The 23,589-nt window shown below is 36.1% G+C and overlaps 4 protein-coding genes and 1 non-coding gene across 6 annotated transcripts; 2 read left to right on the top strand and 3 right to left on the bottom strand.

Moving 5' to 3' along the window:
* Window positions 1–676: 676 nt before the first annotated feature.
* LOC113682649 (uncharacterized) lies at window positions 677–13,976 on the bottom strand. The gene is made up of 4 exons (XM_027199814.2): window positions 11,741–13,976; window positions 10,358–10,383; window positions 2,252–2,389; window positions 677–1,479 (listed from the first exon to the last, which is right to left on the bottom strand). Exons 1-4 carry the CDS (start codon window positions 12,891–12,893, stop codon window positions 1,417–1,419), a joined length of 1,380 nt encoding a protein of 459 aa, XP_027055615.2. The 5' UTR covers window positions 12,894–13,976; the 3' UTR covers window positions 677–1,416.
* On the top strand, window positions 4,389–8,517 carry LOC149042386 (uncharacterized). Of its 2 annotated transcripts, none has more exons than XM_089213013.1 (6): window positions 4,389–4,874; window positions 6,756–6,923; window positions 7,207–7,293; window positions 7,425–7,490; window positions 8,021–8,102; window positions 8,359–8,517. In XM_089213013.1, the coding sequence occupies exons 1-6, from the start codon at window positions 4,823–4,825 to the stop codon at window positions 8,447–8,449; spliced, it is 546 nt and encodes a 181-aa protein (XP_089069139.1). In that variant the 5' UTR covers window positions 4,389–4,822; the 3' UTR covers window positions 8,450–8,517. The 2 variants fall into 2 exon arrangements, with proteins under 2 accessions (XP_089069139.1, XP_089069138.1); XM_089213012.1 differs by lacking the exon at window positions 4,389–4,874 and adding an exon at window positions 5,375–5,502.
* On the bottom strand, window positions 13,572–17,294 carry LOC113682657 (tRNA-specific adenosine-34 deaminase regulatory subunit adat3). The gene is made up of 8 exons (XM_089212949.1): window positions 17,184–17,294; window positions 17,032–17,103; window positions 16,901–16,955; window positions 16,697–16,770; window positions 16,054–16,258; window positions 15,357–15,465; window positions 14,533–14,936; window positions 13,572–13,976 (listed from the first exon to the last, which is right to left on the bottom strand). The coding sequence occupies exons 1-8, from the start codon at window positions 17,254–17,256 to the stop codon at window positions 13,790–13,792; spliced, it is 1,179 nt and encodes a 392-aa protein (XP_089069075.1). The 5' UTR covers window positions 17,257–17,294; the 3' UTR covers window positions 13,572–13,789.
* Trnae-uuc (transfer RNA glutamic acid (anticodon UUC)) lies at window positions 16,393–16,464 on the bottom strand. The gene has a single exon. It is a non-coding gene; the product is annotated as a tRNA-Glu (tRNA).
* LOC113682631 (mitochondrial amidoxime reducing component 2) lies at window positions 17,237–23,399 on the top strand. Its single transcript, XM_089212967.1, has 7 exons — window positions 17,237–17,522; window positions 18,540–18,719; window positions 19,549–19,711; window positions 20,435–20,575; window positions 21,057–21,124; window positions 21,278–21,349; window positions 21,973–23,399. Exons 1-7 carry the CDS (start codon window positions 17,314–17,316, stop codon window positions 22,097–22,099), a joined length of 960 nt encoding a protein of 319 aa, XP_089069093.1. The 5' UTR covers window positions 17,237–17,313; the 3' UTR covers window positions 22,100–23,399.
* The last annotated feature ends 190 nt before the right edge of the window (window positions 23,400–23,589 follow it).

Raw genomic sequence — 23,589 nt, forward strand, 5'->3', positions numbered from 1 at the left:
TTCGCATTTTCACGGCCAATTAATAAAGCGAGATATTACCAGTTCAACGGAGTCGTATAAAGACATAAAGTGGGTAGGTTTCCAGGGATACTAGGGTTTTGCGTCGGTGGGGTGTTGGTTCATTCAACTGAGTTAATAATCTAAATTTGTAACTGTAAAGACCATCCATAGCTGATATTTTGATCGTTAGCCCTTTGTCAGAGCGAAAGCTCTGATCAAGAGCTACGCTCGAACATTATCAATTCAGTAAACAAAACCAAATTGTCTCGTATAAATTAAAGCTTTACACATAAAGTCAACAAGATATCAGATCTCGCTATGTCGCCATTGTGCCTTGGTTCAACACAAAACATTTGTTGGGCTGATACAGAATTAAAACGTAAAACTGAAACCTTTATTCCGGGACTAACTTGAGGAACAGCTTCAACCCTTAACTCTTCATAAACATAATTTTTACTGACTGAAGGCCTGGAACTAGCTAAGCATGACTCGTGCTCTAACGAAGGGCTAACGCTTCCCCGTTACGGTGGCCAATTTACGTTTTCAACTCAGTCGTTAACACTAAATTACCTGCTATGCTCTCCTACAGACACACCACTACAGTTTCTTTAGAAACTTACCCCCTTTAAGAATTTGCAGGTTGATCAACACTTTAATCAAGATTATTCCATTGTAATTTTATTATTTCAAATGTTTATTTTACAGTTAAATATGGGTCAATCAACAAGAATAAAATTGTTATACATGTATAAATACTGATGAATCATATTGTGAAAACTGGAACACTGCATCAAAACCTTCCTCATCATCATCATTTTGATTTAAATTGCTGTTAAATCAAATAAATGTTGCAAAAGAGAGCTTAAACGGTTCAATTATTTCAAAGCCATTTTACTTACAAAATCTATTTTCATAGGTGGTGGTTGATTGACAATTATTGTTCACTCACTGCAGTATAAAAACGTACTAGCTCAATAACAAGTGTTCTCTTGTACCAAACACATCATGGAATATTAGCCAGAATTCTTGGTATATGCTATTGTGCTTCTGTTAACAAGCAATAAGTTAGCTTAAAAGATTCTTTAGTCTTAACCAAACTGTTCCTGTTCATAAAGGCTGGCAAGAATCACTGACTTCCACTTTATTAACCTCCTGAGATTTCCATGCATATAATTTAATGCATAACCTTGACAACCCTGGGTAAACTTTGATGGACTGAGAAAGCTTCCAGTTTGTCAAAAACTCTGCATCACTAAAACTTCTTTCCAAAAGAATTGTAGTGGAAAAAAATTTACATCCAGTGTAGCCATTATAAAATTGTACAGTCAAGCTGGACTTTGATCTGCTCTAGATTTTAGTGAAGGTGGATTTTCTGAAAATAGGTAAATTATGGAGAAGGACCCAAGAGGAACTTAATCACTCTTCATCACTGGAATGTGAAAGCAAATTCAACTCATCCATGTTAACATGTCCTGGAGCCTGCAAAGACATATAATGAAAAAGACACTTGAGGTACATTTACACAAATGTTTCACCTTACACAAATTCTTGATTCTCCTTTCTGGAAATGATAAACTAAACCATACCCAAAGAGACAGATTAATTTGAGATGGTAACAGCTTGCATGCTTAATCTCCACAATAATAAATCATTTATACCATAAACACTCTAAAATAATTCAGGTGTAAGTGTTTTCTACTATTTAAAGTCCCACAAAACAGCCACAACTGGTTATGTTTTCTTTACCTATTACAGACACTCTCTAGGAGGAAAGTTCCTCTAAACTCACAGACAAACTCTGGGATTCCACATTCAGCCAACTCTATTTTAAGACAGTAATGCTGTGCCAGTACTCTAACTTTCAAAGTGAGCTCAAAATGCTTTGAAAAATATTTCACAGCTTCTTCCCTTCTCTGAATCAGAGGATAGTCAATCACAGGTTACAGGCACCTCTCAACCAATCATTAATTCAAGACAGCACTAATTTAAAACAGCTTCCTGAGAAAACACCACACAATTGACAAGGAATGAAGGATTCCATGTTGAAATGCTCTAAAGACACCTTGCAGAAAAATGTTCAGGCTAAGATGAAACATTATGGCCACACCTCAACCAACTTTGAAAAGCTAGCCCAGGACAGGACAGGGTGGAGAAGGGAGATCATTGATGGTCTTTGCTCCAGAAGGAGCTATGGACATAACCATTTAACACTTTGAAACCCATTAAAAACTTAAGTTTGGAAATGAATTACCTTTCCAAAGTAGTGCACTTTTTTAAGCTTTCGTCGACGGCAACATCTGCACAGCACAACCAGGAATGCAATGAGCAGTGCTGCACAGGCTCCTGCACCAATTGGGGTGAGCACATTAACATAGAAAAATTGCACACTCTGTAAAGAAATTATTGAAAATGATTAGTGAATTTAAGAAGCTACTTAAGAAATTATGTCAAGCTAGCTTAAGATGAAAACCCTGGTGAAAAACCTCACAGGATCTTTGAGGATCTTCAAGGATTGTCAAAGACCTGCCAAAGATCCTTAAAGACAAGGATCTTTAAAGGATCTTTAAAGGATCTGTTAAAGATCTTCAAAGATCTTTAAAGATCTTTGTGAGCAAAATTACTTGTTAAGATCCTCAAGGATTTTATAAAGATCCTCAAAGGATATTACAAGGATCCTCATAAGGATCCTCATAAAGTTCTTTTCAAGGATCCTTCAAGATCCTCAAGGATTTAATGAGGATCTTTCAAAGATCTTTAAAAGATCCTTTCAAGGATCTTGTCAAGATCTTTTCAAGGATCCTTAAGGATTTAATCAGGATCTTACAAGGATCCTAGTCAAGATCTTCGCAGGATCTTTTCAAGGATCCTTCAAGATCCTCAAGGATTTAATGAGGACCTTTCAAAGATCTTCAAAAGATCCTTTTAAGGATCTTATTAAGATCTTTGCAAGGATCCTTGAGGATTTGAGCAGGATCTTAAAAGGATCTTAGTCAAGATCTTTACAGGATCTTTTCAAGGATCCTTCAAGATCCTCAAGGATTTAATGAGGATCTTTTAAAGATCTTTAAAAGATCCTTTCAAGGATCTTGTCAAGATCTTTTCAAGGATCCTTAAGGATTTAATCAGGATCTTACAAGGATCCTAGTCAAGATCTTCGCAGGATCTTTTCAAGGATCCTTCAAGATCCTCAAGGATTTAATGAGGACCTTTCAAAGATCTTCAAAAGATCCTTTTAAGGATCTTATTAAGATCTTTGCAAGGATCCTTGAGGATTTGAGCAGGATCTTAAAAGGATCTTAGTCAAGATCTTTACAGGATCTTTTCAAGGATCCTTCAAGATCCTCAAGGATTTAATGAGGATCTTTCAAAGACCTTCAAAAGATCCTTTTAAGGATCCTATTAAGATCTTTGCAAGGATCCTTGCGGATTTGAGCAGGATCTTAAAAGGATCTTAGTCAAGATCTTTACAGGATCTTTTCAAGGATCCTTCAAGATCCTCAAGGATTTAATGAGGATCTTTCAAAGACCTTCAAAAGATCCTTTCAAGGATCCTGTTAAGATCTTTCCAAATATCCTTAAGAATTTGATCTGGACCTCACAAGGATCCTAGTCAAGGTCATTGCAAGATCTGTTCATTATGATCCCTCAGGATCCTCAAGGAATTATAAAAGGTTCTTCCAAAGATCTTTAAAAGACCCATTTCCAGATCTTGTATAGATCTTTGCAAGGATCCTTTTAGAATTTTATGTGGAATGCAAGTGGATCCTTGTCAAGATCTCTACTTAATCTCTGTATTATGAATTAGGCTTTTCAAGTAATTTAATAGGGGCCCTCAAGCATCTTAAAACCATGTATTTAAGATTTTATAAATACCTTTGCAGTAGTTTCAATGAATTGATTAATATATTTAAAGGAATTTTTACTTTTCTTTGCAATGATCCAAAGCTAGATCTTTGGGGCAAAGATCAGAGAAAGAGTATTTTAAGTCTGGTTTGAAATAAGATATTTGTCTAAGGATCATTCAAAGTAGTTGATGGAATCTTCAAAGATTTAACCCTTTAACTCCCAAGATTTCATGGTCGCTGGAGTTGGAGCTGTCGTGTTCGCTCAAGTTAGAACGCTGGGCTATTCCAGCTCTTCGTCGAGTGCGTCTTTTTTGAAAAATTTCTCCTCGGTCACTTGACTTGGAGCTTTCTTGTTCGCTCAAATTAGAACGCTGGGCTATTCCAGCTCTTCGTCGAGTGCGTTTTTTTGGAAAAATTTCTCCTCGGACGCTTGAGTTGGAGCTTTCTTGTTCGCTCAAGTTAGAACGCTGGGTTATTCTAGCTCTTCGTCGATTTCTTTTTTTGGGAAAATTTTCATCTCGATCGCTTGAGTTGGAGCTGTCATTTTTGCTAGAAAGAGAACTAAACCCCTGGGTTTTTTTAACATTTCTTCGAAGCTTTAGTTTTTTACAAGAGCTTTGCTCTCGGTCACTTGAACTGCAGCTTTCACTACTCATAGCCTTTTACTTGAATCGCTTGGCTCTTGTAGCCGATCTTCGCTTTCGTTTTCCGAGAGAAGTTTCTTTTCTGTATTGAACTTACATGACGAAAAATAAAAATTCCGATCTAAGACATGGTTTCAATCATTGAGTGTGAACTCTTCGTTCTTTCTAATTGACGGGTGCTTGACCAATCACGTCACAGATGTTTCATTAAGTAACGCGGGCACGTGTTTTCCTGTGAGATTAATAAACCACGTTTGACTCATAGTACGATCAGTCGAGCAACGCGAATTCAACGGCGGTTTTGTTGTGTGGTCAATATTTACCCAAGTGACAATGACGACCATGAGTGAAAGGCTCCAGATTAAAAGAGTTAGGCAGGAATGTGGTAAGTTTCGATCGAAACTTCTTTTATGCTACGAGAAGCTTTAATTTTAAGTTACAGAACGACTATACGGCGGTGTGAGATTGTTTGTTTTTGTAAAGAATTCCAAGTGCCTATTGATTTGTTTCATTGTGCAGAGTGGTTAAACAAACTGTTTTGGCGGCCTTTACACGATAAATTTAACGACTTGAGGAATGTGTCTTTGAATAAGAGTTTCTACGAGGGAAGGTTTTTTTGTTTTGGATTTATTTTAAGCATGCAGCTCGGAGAAGGGGCCAAGGTGAAATGAGTTGGAATGTCACAACGAACTTCGGTATAATTTTCCGGGAGAAGTTTCTTTTCTGTATTGAACTTACATGACGAAAAATGAAAATTCCGATCTAAGGCATGGTTTCAATCATCGAGTGTGAACTCATTAATTCTTTCTTAATGACGGGTGCTCGACCAATCACGTTAAAGATATTTCATAAAGTAATGCGGGCACGTGTTTATCCTGCAAGACTAGTCAATGTATAATCAGTCGAGCAACTAGCATTGAAGGACGGACTTGTGGTTTGGCTAATCATTACTCAAGTGACAATGACGACTATGAGCGAAAGACTCCAGATTAAAAGAGTTAGGCAGGAATGTGGTAGGTTTCAATCGAAATCTCTTTTATGCTACGATAAACTTAAATGTTAAGTTTCAGAATGATTCCATGGCGGTGTGGGAATGATAGATTTTGTAAAGAATTCCAAGTGCCTATTGATTTGTTTCATTGTGCGGAGTGGTTTAACAGATTGTTTGGGCGGCCTAATAACGATAAATTTAACGAAGTAAGGAGTGTGTCATTGAATGAGTTTCTACGAGGGAAGGGTTTTTTTGTTTTTATTTTAAGCATGCGGCGTGGAAAAGGAGCCACGGTAAAATGAGTTGGAATGACTTGAATGAAGTGTCACAACAAAGTGAGAAAATTGTCTCGGAATGTTAGGCATTTTCTCTCCTAAAAGTATGATGCGCCCAACGGTATTGCGTTATTTGGATAGCAAAACTTGATGACTTTTTTTGAAGTTTTTGGCGAGCTAAAACTGGGTATAGTTAACAAAAACACAGCGGTGAATATTAACAAACATGGCTTGAGAAACACAAGACCATCGAAGGATGTTTGGTGCAGTTTAACGAACAGTTTTTACCGCAAATACAATGCCCAATAAATGGAACAGTGACCATTCCATAATGGAGAAAACAATCGGCTACCTCGTACATACTATCTAGGCAGACGCGTCTACTGTTAGATGCGTATGGTTCGTCTGTTAAGACTTAAATCTGTGTCTTGTCGTAGACTAGTTCCAGATGAATTTAATGCATATCTTTTGGTCCCCTTATCTTTGAGCTGCACTGTAACTAAATATTTTGGGAAATGAAAAGCTTCGTACTAACCTAAAATCTGAACGAAAAATTTTTTCTTCCCGCATTAGTAGTCCTGTTAAGGCATTTCTACCGTTATTGAAAAAGAAAGGGAAGAACTTCGATGTATGAAATCCACATAAAATTCCCATGAGTTTAGAAAAAATACTTTCAAGTAACGTCAACAAAAGCAAGACATTATCGCACCTTAACAGCTAACAGATGAACAAACCCTCGCATCAGTAAACAGTTCTGTCTGGTGACTTTCCATTTTAAATTGAAAAGAGAGAAAAAATTGCTTGGTTTAATCATTGATGGAAGTGTTTAAAGAAAAAATGATGGACAATCTCAGCTAATTCATTTGCAAAATTACAGCTCTTATAATTTTTTTCAGCGTTGTCGTTGCCTTTGGTCAGAGATAATAGGAACTTAACTTTTTTTGTATTTTTGATTTGGTAAACTACCACCTATTCATGAGGATTGTACTTCTTTCTACAGGGGATGATGAGGACTTTGCCCTAGTCCTCTTTGAGGACGAAGACATGTATTCTGTGGTGGAGACATCACAGATTAGAGAAACACACTACACTTACAATCAAACTGTAAATGTGTTGTGGGGGAAGGGGAAAGATGCACAGTATTTCCCAGCCAAACTTGTATTATGTGGTACGTAGGCTTATCATGCATGTGTACTTACAAAAATTTATGTTACTACACGTTTTACTGTTGTACGACTGTTGAAATAAGAGCCTTTTGGAAATAGATTTCCATCAATTTAGGGAATCAAACAACCATACCATAAGGTAGCTCCAAGGAGCCACTGATTTTTTATAAGAAAGACAAAGGAAAGTTGGATGAGCCATTTTATTATTGTCCATTAGATTTTGCATTTGCAGTTGTCTTTCTCCTTTGAAATAACGTAGATCATATTACTTATTGTCATTGTCAGGGAGTAAGGATGATTGCGAGAAGGAAGTCCTGGACCTCTCCTTCACAAGTGAGAGCGCATCAACTCCAGGAAGTTCAAGTAGTGAAGGTACATGATAAGATCGTTATTATGACCAGCTGAATGGAATGAAACAGAATATTAACGATGTCATTCATTTTTTAAAGAGGTTACAATATCAATGGAAATTAATTGTGAGCACCTTCATGTACTTCATACAGGTTTGGTGAAAGGAAAGAGGAAAAATGAAGGAATAGGGAAGGAAGTAACAGCAAAAAAAACTAAAGGTATTTAATTTGCATCAAGTCTTATGCAATTACCCCATGATAAATTTTATATCACTGCAAAGGTAACACAGATGGAAATTTTAAAGGTATCACCAATATCTCTTAACCCAGGCTAGTTTCCAATTTTTCTTGAGAGAGAAGTTTTTTACTGATATGCATTAATTCCAAAGTCACTTTCCTAAAGACAAGTGCTTAATTAACATTAAGTTTTCAGCCCCAAGGAGAGCCTTTTGTAAAAGGGGAGTAAGCAGTGTTGTTTACTTAAATATAACACAGATCAATGTTTCCTTGGTGCAATTTTAAATGCAGCAGTACACTTGCTTGCCTTCCTTTTTTGCAAATTTTGAATACAACATGAAATAAATGGCAAAATGGCTTATTATGAGGGAAATTAGTGGTCAAGAACATGCAGACTCATGACTTATAGGGAGAGGGAGGGCATGCAATTTCAGTTATTCAACAATTATGGGATTTAAATTGAATGAGCTCTGTATGGAAAAGAAATAAAGAGTCTTGTCTCATCAATAAAGGTATTGGAGGTACATTAAGCGAGGAACAAGAGAAGCTGGAAAGGGCAGTTTTGGCAAATCGCCAGTTTGAATCTCTTCAAAGGTAAATATAATTTCTTCAGCTTAGAGTCATTTCCATAGACTTACAGTGGTATGGCCTATTTTAACAGATTACCAGATTTTGCTCCAAATGCCAGGCCATTAGAAGAAGGTTATACCCTGAGCAGGACTACTACTGACATGATTTAGTGAGAAGAGATTGGACTTAGGGCAATGTTTATATACTAAAAAGACTAATAGCCTTTTAGAGTGTTTATCAGAAGGCTGATCATCAGCTGAATTTATTTGCTCTTTTGCAGGTCTCATGCAACTTTAAAAACACATGAAGCTGGACCCTCTGCTAATGTAAGGTTTAAAATCTGTGCCATCCCATTACAAAGTAGCAGATAAAAGTTGTGTTAAAAGAGGATAAGTAATTCTCATCAAGTAATAAAAAAAGTTCTTTCTTCAGTTTTTGATGTTTGGTTCAGTATTTTATTTTAACTTACTCTGAGGTTTGTTTTGGCCATGAACCTATTGTCACCCTTGTTGTCTACACCAAGTTTACATATCAAACCTCCACATCCATTCTTAAATAGTTAACATCTTCGGCAGTTTAGTTCATGCTTCACCCCATAAACTATCTTTCAGTTTCTGCTAATTTTCTTGTCAAAATTGGAAGGATCTTTAACATTTTTGCTAAGATCTTTAGGGATCTTCAAATTGTTTGACATGATCTTTGAAAATTCAACAAGATTGTTAAGGATGTTGGCAGGAAAATAAAAGATCCTTGAAGATCTTGGCAAGAAAATGAGAGGTCCTTGAAGATCTTAGCAAGAATTTGAAAGATCCTTAAATACTTTTCAAAGATCTTTTAAGGATCTTCAAAATTCTTGTAAAGATCTTTGAAGATCCAGACAAGATCTTTAAGGCTCTTGGCAGGAAAATAAAAGATCCTTGAAGATCTTAGCAAGAAAATGAAAGATCCTTAAAGATCTTGACAAGAATTTGGAAGATCCTCAAAGAATTTTCAAAGATCATTTGAGGATCTTCAAAGTTCTTGTCAAGATCTTTGAAGATCCAGACAAGATCTTCAAGGATCTTAACAGGAAAATGAAAGATCCTTGAAGGTTGTGGCAAGAAAATAAAAGATCCTTAAAGATCTTGCCAAGATCTTCAAATATCCTTGAAGATCTTGACAAGATCTTCAAAGATCCTTGAAGATCTTGGCAAGAAAGTGAAAGATCCTTGAAGATCTTGGCAAGAAAATGAAAGATCCTTAAGGATCTTGGCAAGAAAATGAAAGATCCTTAAGGATCTTGGCAAGAAAATGAAAGATCCTTAAGGATCTTGGCAAGAAAGTGAAAGATCCTTGAAGATCTTGGCAAGAAAATGAAAGATCCTTAAGGATCTTGGCAAGAAAATGAAAGATCCTTAAGGATCTTGGCAAGAAAATGAAAGATCCTTAAGGATCTTGGCAAGAAAGTGAAAGATCCTTGAAAATCTTGGCAAGAAAATGAAAGATCCTTAAGGATCTTGGCAAGAAAATGAAAGATCCTTAAGGATCTTGGCAAGAAAGTGAAAGATCCTTGAAAATCTTGGCAAGAAAATGAAAGATCCTTAAGGATCTTGGCAAGAAAATGAAAGATCCTTAAGGATCTTGGCAAGAAAGTGAAAGATCCTTGAAGATCTTGGCAAGAAAATGAAAGATCCTTAAGGATCTTGGCAAGAAAATGAAAGATCCTTAAGGATCTTGGCAAGAAAATGAAAGATCCTTAAGGATCTTGGCAAGAAAGTGAAAGATCCTTGAAGATCTTGGCAAGAAAATGAAAGATCCTTAAGGATCTTGGCAAGAAAATGAAAGATCCTTAAGGATCTTGGCAAGAAAATGAAAGATCCTTAAGGATCTTGGCAAGAAAATGAAAGATCCTTAAGGATCTTGGCAAGAAAGTGAAAGATCCTTGAAGATCTTGGCAAGAAAATGAAAGATCCTTAAGGATCTTGGCAAGAAAATGAAAGATCCTTAAGGATCTTGGCAAGAAAATGAAAGATCCTTGAAGATCTTGGCAAGAAAATGAAAGATCCTTGAAGATCTTAACAAGAATTTTTAGGATCTTAGAAGATTCTCCAAAGATCCTCGTGAAGATCCTCAACAGGATCCTCAAAGGTCCTCATGAAGATCTTTAAGGATCTTTAAAGATCCTTGAAATATTTTCACCAGGGAAGAATACAACAACTCCTATTAATATTGGCTAAGGTAATTAATTATTCAACTACAATAAATACTGAATATCACATAGAAATTATCACTGAAAATACCTTTTCATCATCCAAAGGAGATGGCACTGAAAGAGAAAATAACATTTTATCAATGATTAAGAAAAAACAAATTAGAGGGAATGAAGTAATAAGCAACATTAAAAAAGGCAGATGACAACTGTATTGAAACGTCACCACTGAGTCTGTGCCAAAATATAATTGCAGAAACATAGTACATGCACTCTCGTTAATGCAACTGACTCATGTTAAAGTATAAAAGTGATCAAATTAGTTCTATAAAGGACTGACTAAAATACTGAACAAACTATCAACATTTTATTACCATAATTGACATTACTGTACATTAAATAAAGGGGGTAAGTTTCTAAAGAAACTGTGGTGCTGTGTCAATGGGAGAGTAAAGCAGGTAATTTAGTGTTATATAGCTGACGTTTCAAGTGTTAGCCCTTCATCTTGAAATGTTGAAACTTCAGCTTTTTTAACCCTTTACGTTTTCATTTATGTTTTCACCTCAGTTGTTAACACTAACTTACCTGCTATTACTGTACATTGATAAGCTATTTACAAAACAACTAAGTTCATTATTTCAACTGCTCTTGTGAATATTACCATTACAAATATTATAAATACTATTGTTATTGTTGTCATTTCTATTATTTATTATCATCTCCACCATTACAATCATTCTTACAAGTTATATCTGTTTGAATTTCTTCCCTTTTAATTGGTTTAGTTTAAATGTATTTGGACAGCTAACATTGCTTAAAAAAATTAATTCATACCAATTACATGGACATGCTGTTGTGGTAGCAACCAAAAAACTTTGGCCGCATATTTAGTGAATCAGACTTCTTGTGAATTGCTACAACCCTTCTGTTAGGGCTAACATTTTAGTAGCAATATGCACAGTTTTTCACTCAAGGGTGGAAATTTAACATACGTATTCCTGCATGCAGTGCTTATTTGCAATGAATTCAACTTTTATACCTTGTTAGTGTTTGTGTGGTTATCACAACTTAAGTAAACCTCCGAGAGACCAAAGGCTAAAAACGTCTCCAAAACCACATTTTGCTATCTTCCTACTCCTCCACTTGACTATTTTTTACTGATATTGACACTAATATCATTGATATCTGCATTCTGTAGAAAATGCAGTGCAACTCAATATCACAACGAAAATTGTTTGCTTCTACTGTAGATTTCCATTGGAAATGTACTGCATAAACCCGGACTTAAATGTAAAATGAGTTGCAGGTGTCTGCAAAGCTGTCATACAAATTAACATAACTTTTAACCATCATATTTGACAGTCGTTATTTTAGGTAATTCTCCTGTTGTCGTCAATTTTGAAAGATCTGGTGTTCCTGAAACGTTTTCTCATTTAACAACCTCTGAATTAAAAAAAGGAAATTAAAAACTTACACGAATGCTGTTGATCATCTTTCGAAGAAGTTGTTCTTTGCAAGGATTCTTGTGTTGTCGTAGTAGTCTGGACTGTTTTCACTGTTTCCTTGGTTGTGGTGGTCTGAGTTGTGCTTTCTTTTGTGGTAGTTTCCTTAGCGCTTGGAGGAGACGAGGCTTCCTGAGTGGTGATAGATGCTGCCGATCTCTCGGTCGTTGTCTCCTCGGCTGTAGTACTTGGAGTAGTCGATTTTTCGGTAGTTGTCTCTTTCGCTGTAGTGCTTGGAGTAGTTGATTTTTCGGTAGTTGTCTCCTTCGCTGTGGTACTTGGAGTAGTTGATTTTTCGGTAGTTGTCTCTTCCGCTTTAGTTACCGTAGTTGCCGATTGCTGAGTTGCTGTACTCGATATTTCGTTGCCTTCTTGTGCCTTAGTTGTCGGAGATTCCGTTGCGTTTGAGATTACACCCTCCAAATTTGTTGTAGTTGGTGCAGCAACGGTAGCATTAGCGGAAGCGTTAACAGAGATCGAGCTTGAAGTTGTGGTGACATTCCCTTCTGTGGCGTTTTGCGAAGAGGTGCCATTAACTAGCGATCCATTTGTTAAAGTCCCATTTGGAGTTTGAATCGATGGCGTCGCTGTAGTGGCGTTAATCGAGGATGTTATATTTTCGATAGTGCGATTTCCAGAATTAGTTGTGTTGTTTGATGTGATGGAAGATTTTGTTGCATTAGAAACCAGATCAGCGATAAAGGAACTATTTATGACACTTCCATTTCTGCAAACAAGCGATAAATTACCAGTTTTAGCAATCTCACAGTGTTTTGTGAGATTTAACGCTGTCCCGTTGCATGGTAAGAGACGCTGAGTTCTATTTGACTCGCATACATTTGTCAAATTAACTTGGACATAGACCACAGTTCCGTTGCCCTGCAAAGTAGAATTCTGCGTCGTGCAGTTGGAAATTGTGGCATTACACGTAGTCGTCGAGTTAGCAGCTGTTGAATTTTGCAGCGAAGAATTATTATTTCTAGATGTGGTGTTCACAGATGAAAAATTCCCTGTATTATTGGTTCCATTCAAAGGAACAGCGTTCGTGTGCGAAGTCCACAGAGAAATCAGAACTGTAATTGCCGCTGAAATGGCCAACACGTAGTGTCCGTAGTTCTTGTACATATTTTCGTTGAAAATATAAAAATGTTTCACCACAAAATGGCACTTAACAATACCTCACAAGTTCCTCGAGTGACTGAGATTCTTTACAATATCTCCCGAATCGTTTACAAGACGATAAAGAACTTTGAACCGGGTAAATTATCTTTAACGGCCCGATAACCTACCGTGTAATGCAGTAGAGACTCGGAATGTATGACGTCACATTATTGCCAGTTCCCTCAATGGCTTTTGTCCGATATTGACACAATTAATAATTCATACTCGAAAGTAATTAAAGCTGCGAATATAGGCTAAGTACTCTATTTGTGTAGTAGAAAGATGTCTGAGCAGCGTAGGCTTTTCTTTCCTTCTTCTCCTATAACTGCTTTTTTTTTTTTTTTACATGGGCACTACCCACAGAAGGCAATTTTTAAGATGAAAAAGATTAAGACACTTTTCAATAGTATGAATACCGGACAAAATGAAATTTTAGTACAGTTTTGACAATTAAACATCACATGAATGCATGAATGTCCCTTCTGCTTGATAATTTCACTTTGCTTTCATGAATTTGGAATTTTTCATTTTGATATGTTATCATTCAAAAAGAAATTCCAACCAATTTTTTTTGTTTTTGGAGACAAAGAAAAAAAATAAAGAAAAAAAAAAGAAAAGAACAATTTTTTGTGTTGACAAATGTATGGCAAAATTTTAAATTTTTATCTTAAGACCAAGTTTTTGTTCCAGTAGCAGACAAAATCACTTAAGTGATAACTTTCATCTTCTCAATTAACAAAAACTTTTAACCATTAAAACTCAATAAAACTCAACTAAGTTAAAACTCAGCAAAGCGTGGGACATGACTCTAAGGAGTCCTGGGGTGTCACAGCTTCTGTCACTTGCATGCGACTGATTTGCTAAGAAGGAGTTCTCTCAAATAAAGCTCTACACTCATCCTCCAGCACTCCACAGAACACCTCATAATGATGGTTAAGTCCAGTTTGAGTGTGAATCTTATATCTGCTGCCTAGAGCACCAGTTTTATTGTCACTACAACCATAGAAAACCCGTCTGATTCTTGAGTGCACCAATGCCATTGCACACCTTGGAAAGGAATAGACAAATAAGATTCTAACAAACTGTGGGTCATGTAACAAAATAGAGACAGAAACATTTAAGTTTTACCTGTTCAATTCATGCCCAAGATCTTTTATCTGTCTACCTTATAATTCTTGTAAAGTTAAGTGAGATGATTGGGCATTGAATCAACTAATAATCCCCTAATTTATATTTTTCTTCATTCTCATCACTTGTATGCTTTATATTGTTTTGACATTGTTGGGAGAAACTGTGTCTTGGTCACTCATGGGAGTCAGGGTAAAATAATTCACAATTTTTGGGCAAATAAATTTTCACAAAGTTGACAAGAGAGTTTTGAAATATGGAGTGCATAGGTACATTTACACCTGAAAGAGGTTGCTTTGTATAAATTTTTTTTTCTCTTTAATATATATATACATATATATTTATATATATATATATATTAAAGCTGATAATGAATCTGACAAAAGTGAGGTACAAAGACAAGCTCTGGGTTCTCTCTTAGGATTTGCATGTCTTTATTTAAGTTGAATATCTCTAAAAAATGTCATATACTTACATAGCACAAGGTTCCCTCGTAACATAAAGATCATATCCAGTACATAGATAAGGCAATGACTTGCATTTGTTGTCAGCATTTTTCAGCGAGTTGCACAGCTCACCATAATGAATAAATCTCTCACCCACTGAACCTGTTTCCATTGAGCTGCAGTCTTTAGAATCATTTTTAGAACAAAAGCAGCAAGTTCTTTGCTGTAATTGTGATCCTTTTTCTTTCAATGTCCATGTTTCATTTACCTCTTGGCAGTCAAGTTTCCAAGCACCTGATGACTGACTGTGTGCCACTAGATCCAGGCAAACCATGACAGCATGTTGGAGTGGGTGTCCAGCACATCTTAAGTCATGACACACAGCTATAGGCTGGTTCTTCTGTGGATCAACAATCACAGCTCCAATAGGAAACTGTTAATAAAAGATTCAGAGATTTATGTTAGCTTGTTTGTATGAGGATAATAAAAAAGAAAGTTTATACAATGACATTCTGACACTAGCCACTATTACAGGATTTCTGAGAAACTCACAAAACCCATGAGCACTAAAAGTACTTCCAGAATGACTAGATAAAAAAGGTGATGTGATCAGGAGCCAATATCTAAAATTTACATCAGTCATGTCTCTCCTAGTCTCAACACTATGATAACAAAGAAGAGGCTATCTGCAAAATCAAAGCAGCCACTCCAACACAACTTCTGGATTAACATCTCAAAGTTGTTGAATGTCAAAGTTGTTTAGATGGGTAAATAAACAAACACTTTGATCCTCACCTGAGATACTGATGTATCACTGGTTATGAAAATGACTCATGTTCTCTTTTAATCTTACCTTTCTGGATGTCATATTCTGTGTTTCCACTATTGCCATTCTCATGAACTTTTCAATCAATGCCACTTCATCTTTGTTAAATAATTCCCCTTTTAATGCTCTTGAAACACTAAATAACATTTTCAAAGTAAATGAAGAAGATCAACACTAAATGCAGTTTACATAGAGATATATTTTAGCAGGCCACAGCTGTGCACTGAATTATAGGATCTTATTAACAGCATCTAAGGTGCCCAGAAATTCACTGCGTTTATATCAAACCATAAATAGAAGACAAATGCATCGGGTCTCCAAAAGGGCATAGTAATTGCCCATCTAAAATCTTAATTGTTTCTCTGAACAATGAAGGATGCCTGGTCTTGGTTTACCAGCAAAACAACTCTCACAGGAAATTTAACCCTTTACACCCTGGCATAATATGCTAGTCATTTTTAGTGGTCAAAGGGTTACTTAACACATGCATGGTTTACGAGCCTGCTTGATCTCAAATCATATGTAACTTTAAAAATCCAGACAATAAACTCAAAAGTTTAATAATGTACTACTCTAAAATACAGAAAAAATTTGCCACAAAATATTCTTATATTTTTATCTGATGAATGAGGAATAGAATAGGGGTTTCTGAATGTACATAACACAGCTAACACATCAGGCCATTCCATGATTTTAAATAACCAAATATTAATTAATAACTTACTATTTGTCTTCATGAAAATTGACAGGCCAAAGGAGAGATGCTTGGTTAAACTGCTCTCTAGTCAAAGGTGGATGTTTTGCCACATCAGCCACAAAGGGCTCTCCAAGAAAATTTGCCGCTGTCTTGTTTTGTTGTATAAGTTGAGTAAATGAATAGTCTGCTGCTACCTCATTCCTTACAAATAAGATTATTTGTAGAAGTGATTCTGAAATTTGAAAAAAGGTTGATAAGAAAACGTTATTTTCATAATAAAATTTCGAAAAAAGAATTTAAAAGAATTGGTGAAATAGAAGAAATACATATTTAAAAAAAGTCATGCGAAATGAAAAAAATTTAGCATTCCCATACCGGGAGTCGAACCCGGGCCGCCTGGGTGAAAGCCAGGAATCCTAACCGCTAGACCATATGGGAGATCACATACTATTACATGGAAATTTATCATAGAGATCCCTTTTGTGTATGTTAATGCAATTCACACATGGAAAGATATGGCCGTTTTTCAAAAAATGGCTCCTTCTATACTTTCTATGAACGTAGGAAACATTTTGAGTCATAAAGATCTAATTCAATTTGAAATCTTAATCTACTTATATTATAAAGTGAGTGGGAATTTCACGGCTGCTTCATTAAAGTCATAACTTACCGTCGTTGACTTTGTGGCATCGCACTCGTCTTAAATGTCCTAACTCCTTCAATGGCAATATTTCATTTAAATCTCTGAGACATAAAAATTTTGTCTATTAACGTAACAAAATCAAATAATGGAGAAAAATCGCAAGAAATCGAAAAATCCGCGCAGAAAGTTAGCACTCGTATGTTTTTTTTTAAATTCATTTTTTATTTTTACCTTATCAGTTGCGATGTTTGTGTTTTATCCGTTACATCAGCTGCGTAAACTTGTACTGAAAATTGCCAAATACATGAATTTAGTCAACGAAGCAGATGAGGCAAAGAATCGAGAGCAGTTCCGCTTCATACCTGTTTGAAAATCGCGCGTGTACTCATTTGCCAGAACAGGTCGAGGAAATGTTACTCCTTCTTTCGTCTTTTCTTCAATGGATGAGGACAGAAACTGATCAGTGTAAAATTGAAGGTGATATTTTTCTGATATTTCACTTTGGAGTTCTTACCAAGTAATCCCTCACTTATATGATTCAATCTGGCTTTCTTTTCTGCAGGTTCCAGAGACAAATCCGACGCCATGATTGTTTTGAAGAGGTGCGCTTGGTTACTAAGCCAAAGGGTCAGAAAGTTGAAAATATGGCGGCTTTCTCAAAATATTTGTTGATCTCTGTGCCCGTGGTGGCCCTGGCGGGTATTGCAGCATTGTGGTGGCAACGGGAAAAAAGAGAGAGGTCTTATACAGAAGTGGGTCGTGTTTCTAGCCTGATCATTTATCCCGTGAAATCTTGCAAAGGAATTCGCGTGGATAATGCAAAGTGCTTCAAAGAAGGAATGGAATATGATAGGTAAGCCTGGCTTAGCTTGTGTCCAAAGTTACGATACAAAGAAAAAAAGCCAAAGAAATGGAACTGCGTGCACAAAAATCATCTAAATGAGCACTGAAACAGCTCACAAGGACCAGAAAGAAAGAGACATAAGCCCAGAACGAGGTTATTTAGTTTGGGTTGCGTGTGTTTTATGTCTTCGCGTGATTTTAGTTTGGGTTGCGTGATTTAGGGCACGTATTTCCAGTGTCAAATTTTCTTATGGAACATTTCAGTGGGGAGAAGACTGTATCAATTTGATTCGAATTCAGTGGATTACTATCATGGTTGATCCTGTTTTTCGCCTATTTGCATCGCAATTTTTTCTAAATGAAATCCTTGGGCTGCGCACATTATTGGGATGTTTCAATTAATCCTTCAGTCTGGGGGACCAAAAAAATATAGAAGCATCTGTCTGGCATTTGGGACATACTACGTAAAACAGAGACTTAGCTTAAGGGGAACCGAGGTGCCCATAATCTACCTTTTTGAGCAAATACTCTTTTTCCCCTTATAAGTGAACAACGTACAAATCCCTTAATCCAGGTGAAAATTCGTGACTCCAGAGAATCTGCACAAGATAAATATTCTCCAATGCTCCCAAGCTAGATACTCAATTTGGAAGTCCTTCTCATCACAAATACCAGCCTTCCTTCACCCAAGGCAGAGCATTGGGGGAAGCTATGTTATAAAAGTGCATGATAGTGATTTATGGCTGTGACCCTCCTCCCCCACCTCTCCCCCCCCCCCCCCCCCTCACCACCACCTTTTGAAAACTCCTAGTTATGCCACATTACAATGATAATATTTTTGTGAACCACTTTTTCTCGACCATTTACTCTAGCTCTAGGCCCCTATTCTCCCAAGGCTTTGAAGATATATCCTTGCACTCTTGGAAGCAGCTTAAGTAAAGCATCAATTTACAAACTGTAATGGTTTCTTGTCACATGACTGTGACTGCTGCATATGTTGATTTGATTCAATTATTTTTTTTTATAGGCGTTGGATTCTTTTGGATGAGAATGATATTTTTATTTCTCAACGGGTAGATCCAAAGCTGGCTTTGGTTGTTCCCCATTTTGAAGGTGGAAAATATCTTTGTCTTGATGCCCCTGGAATGAAAACCTTGAAGCTGAATATAGACTTACCAGAAAATCAACAGGAGTCCAAGAGGATACGGTGAGTCATCTAGCATGCACAGTTTTTAGTTTAAGTTGAACATTCCTTTTTACATAGATAATAGGATAGTCTTTGCAGTTAAGTTGTACAGTTTCATTACTAGTTAATACTTAGCAGAAATAAACACTCTTAATCTCAATTTGACTTAGAAACTGTAGTCCAAGAGAAGTGTCAGTTGTAAAATTCTAATTGAGAGTACCAAACATTCTGTATATAAGCAGAAGGAAAACAATTCTTATGAAAGAGAGTCAACAATATTTAATTTGCAAAACATGTTTCCATGACTGGAAAATGGCAAAGAAATTTCAAAAGGTGTTTGCAGACTACAAAATGCTGTCTCTTCTATACCAGTTTAGATTAGAATTTTAATGGTCATGTATACTTCATCTCCTGGATAACCTGCATGTTGCCTCGATCAAAAGCCAGTCTTCCTATCACCTTGACAATTTTCTTGAAATTTACCATGTAAATTAAGGTAAATATGGATATTTAGAGACGAGGTAATTTAAAAATAAAATAGATTTGAAGTTATCCCTATCAAAAAATACATCTTTGTCCAAGGATGGTGGGACTTTGTTTGTTTTTGGACTGGATACGAAAACAATTAATTTTCTTTTTTGGGAAGAGATTGGCATAGAGCAATCAAGAATTAGAATTGTGGGGGTTAGGTGAGAATAGGGATGTGTTCCAATATTGACTCTATCGGCAGATTCCAGGTTCATAAAGGTTGGCAGATCAGATAAATATACTAACCTGTTAGAAAAGACTCAAATGTGGTGTCTGTGCAGGTAGTATCCAAGCCAATTTTTACATTTCTGTAATTTTTCAGGGTGTATAGGGTTTATGGAGGAGGTCAGTATGTTGGAGATGAAGCTGCTGAATGGTTCTCAAGTTATTTGAAAAGACCTGGATGCAAGTTGTATAAACTCTCTCAGCCTAAGTTAATCTGTGAGGATGAAAAGTGGGGTGATGTTGCTTTGCCAGGAGACAAGGTAATTTAAACATTATTTGTAATGTTACACCCTTAGTTTAAAATCAGGTGGTCCTATAAGTCAGAAAACTCTGATTTAATCTTTACAGCCTCAAGCAGACTATTTTCTATTAATTCTTTTAACATATCCTCCTGTTACTTTTTTTTCACTGAAGACCCATCCAGTGGCAAATGCCAGTGGGGGAAGAGGGGGAGGGAGATTTAAGCCCTGGCCCAGTTACCGTATTAATATTACTCTTTATTAAGAGGACACGTTACTCTGGCAAGGCCTCTCTCTGTCCAAGGGTATAAATTGGCAAATAATAGTTCCAGCAAACTTTTGGGCACACTTGGGAAATAACTAGGATGGACTGAATTGCAGCTGCACTGATTATCCTATTCGTGTGAAAGGGAAATAACAAGACTTCACATCACTTCAAGATACATATTAAATAACAGTCAGAGTAAAGTTTATTAGTAGACTTTCAAGGTCACAGGGCCAAGAAGACTTAAGATGATAACATTCTTTGGGTTTGATGTATATCTATTATAAAATTATGCTTAAGAAGAAGTCAGTTATGGCATTGGATCACTGTCAAAAGGAAAGTAAAAACTTTTACCTCTTTCATAATTCATATCAGCAAATGAATGTTATGCAAACATGAAGGAATTTAAGAGTTGTGAGAAGTTTCAATTGTCAATGTATTCCTCATTTTGTTTTCTCTTCCTTTTTTCCTTAACCAAGGCATCATTTGGAAATTTTTCTCCCTTCATGATTACAACTGAACAATCGCTTGTAGCTTTGAATGGAGTACTTCCATCACCAGTTACTATGGAAAGATTCCGTCCAAATGTTGTGGTTGACGGTTTGAAGGCATACGATGAGGTCTGTGTTCCATCTCATATTTCTTGTGAAAGAAATTAATGCTACCACTGTAGCGCCTTGAGCACTTATTAAATCTATAGAGCTTGAGATCCAGAGTGGGTGCCTATTTAAGTTGGGAGCTTATGGGAGGCTGGGTGCTTATAAAATTCTCATCGTTTTCAGCAAGTGGTAAATTATTTTGCAATGAAAGGACGAGTAATAACAAAATTTTAAGATGTACAACAAACTTGTGACACATAACCCAGTCTCTCATGCACTTCAGCTTTTTTTTTTGTTTTTTGTTTTTTGTTTGTTTTTTTTGGAGGGGGGGGTGAGAGAGTTGGGGGATAGGGGGATAGGGAGTTTGGCATTTATTCAAGGCTGGGCACCCATAAGATTTTACTACTGAGAGGGTGGGCACTTACCCAAGGTTGGGCTCTTATTTAAATAAATACAGTAAATATATTAAAAGGTGATCCATGTTCTATTTTTCTTTCCACAGGATAAGTGGACAAAAAAGATAATTAAGATAGGGGATGTAGAATTCAGATTTTTGAAGAACTGTGGAAGGTGAGTGAGTGATGTTTCCAAGAAGTAGTCCGGATCCATTGACATCCAGATTTTACAGTTTGAGAATTTCCAGTCTTTTAATCAATGGCATACTTTGAAAGCTTAGAGATTTGATTAAAATATTAAAATGTTTAAAATGATTTTTTTTCCCAGATGTTCATTGACAACTGTAAACCCTGCAACAGGAGAAAAAGAAGGAAATGAACCCTTAGCTACTCTGCAAAGGTAATTTCTTACTTGTTAATAAAGATACGTATTGCTTGTCCTCTTCTTTGTTGACTGCTATTTAACAGTTACCCATGGCTAGAGAGTCAGCAAAATTTCTTTTGCTGAGAGAAAATTTTTTATTGTATTTAGAAGAAAGTTTCTTCTGGATGCATCAGAAGAAAAGCTCAGTGAGTTCATCTTAGGAAAATCAGTTTTCTATTTTAGTTTTACCAATTGGCTTCTTTTAAAAGCCAATTTCATATTGGATAAATTGTTTTCAGTCAAAAGCCATTGGCCACAGCTTGATAGCATGACTATGAAAAGTAGATAGCAGTTCTGGGTACAAGTTGATAAAGGGGGTAAGTTTCTAAAGAAACTGTGGGAGAGTATAACAAAGTAGTTTGGTATTATGAACCAAATTGATAACTTAAATTGGCCACTGTAAAAAGTATCAAAGCTAATGTTTTGAGTGTTAAGCCCTTCATCAGAGCAAAGGATGAAGGAGGAAGGGCTAATGCTCAAAATGTGGCCAATTTATGTTTACCTGATTGATAATATCAAATTACATTGATACAAGTTAAATAACAAATCACGAGGGGATCATGGCAAGTAACTGCTTTAATCAATGTGTCTCTTAACAGGATAAGGCTCCCTGAGGACAGAGATCCTAGGCAGGGAAGAGCTCCTCTTTTTGGAGTACAGTTTGCCCTTGATGGAGATAGGATAGGGGTTGTAAGGATAGGAGATATAGTGATGGTCTCTGCATGACTGGAAAATTAAGTAGTGTTGGCAGCTCAGCATGCCTTGAACTAATTAAAAAAGTGGTTTGTGGTAATATAATGCTGGACCATATATTTCATGCATACTATTTTTTTTAGTAGATTCTTCCTCAGGGAACACTGAGAGCTCACTAGAAAGTTGTCTAATTCTCCATGTGTAGCTATGTAGGTCAGCCGATAGTAGAACCCCACTATAATTATGATTTTCAGTTGGGTGAGGTGGGGTAATAATCTGCTGACAGGGTTTTGACCTTAAAATAATTGTATTGTCATGGAGAAGTTTTTATTGTTTCCAAAGGTAACTGAATTGCAAGAGCTGTGCATTGCCATCAAACTTGAAATCTTGCCAAGAGAGATCAAACAACATGTTACCACTGGAAATAGAGCCAGTTGCGTGAGTTTGCTCACATCAAAAAATACTGGTTGCCAAAATTCCACTGCACCTCACTCAACTAAGATTATCATAGAGTAATTTTAATCAGTATTATCAACTTAATTACAAATGTAAATTGGCTACTACAGAGAGTTTAAAAGCTGACATTTTGAGTGTTAGCCCTAACTCTCTACTAGCCAATTAACTTGAGAGCTCTGTGAAGAAACAATTTATAGTTTACTTTATCATTGGTATGGGTTGGGAGTATCAACTGACAGCAGATTCAGAGAAAACATTGACCTTAGGATAATTGTCTCTGTTGAAGGAAAAAGACAGCTGAAATTTCTGCAACTTCTAAAAACATATGTGGTATTAAATCCTCAATCATAACCATTACAATTTTCTCAAATGTGATTGATGCATTAGCTGACTTATTTTTTTAATTAATTATTTTTTTTTGGGGGGGGGGGGGAGGAAAGGGATTTTAAAGGTTAAGATTAATTGGTAACAGTACTTTGTGCCATCCAATTCTGTCTGTAATCATATTGGAAATTATCAAATTATACTCTCGCCCTGTGGTCATCTATTTTGTTAAACATTTTTATGATTACTGTCTGAACTGGAGTCCACTCAGTCCTACAAAAGGACTGAGTAGAGTTTACCATTATTAATTTTACTAGGTCCCATGCAGTTTCCTATACATACATACTGATAGTGTATGCAAAACACTTTTAAAAATCAATTCAATTATAATCACTGATTTATTTGATTTACAAATTAAATAATTTTATGGCTAGTCTAAGAGTTTTCGGATCAATTACATGATAATGTAGATTATTATATGTGGAAAGTTTCAATTAGTAGTAAATAATAGATCATTAATAATAATAATAAAGCTGTTCTTCAGCAATATGTATTCAAATTGCCATTTTTGGTCTTTTTCCTCTTATAGTTAGCCCTTGTTATTGGGAAAATAGTTGGTCCTTTTACATCAAACAGTGGTTTGTGACAGGAATACCAGTTTTGTTACTCATGCACACTCATCTCCCCTCATTTTTCACCTTCACCCTCCACCTTTCAACACCCACCATCACCTGTAATTAGTC

Source organism: Pocillopora damicornis, chromosome 7 (genome assembly GCF_964200805.1).
Source record: "Pocillopora damicornis chromosome 7, jaPocDami1.2, whole genome shotgun sequence".
Taxonomy (NCBI): Eukaryota; Metazoa; Cnidaria; class Anthozoa; order Scleractinia; family Pocilloporidae; genus Pocillopora; species Pocillopora damicornis.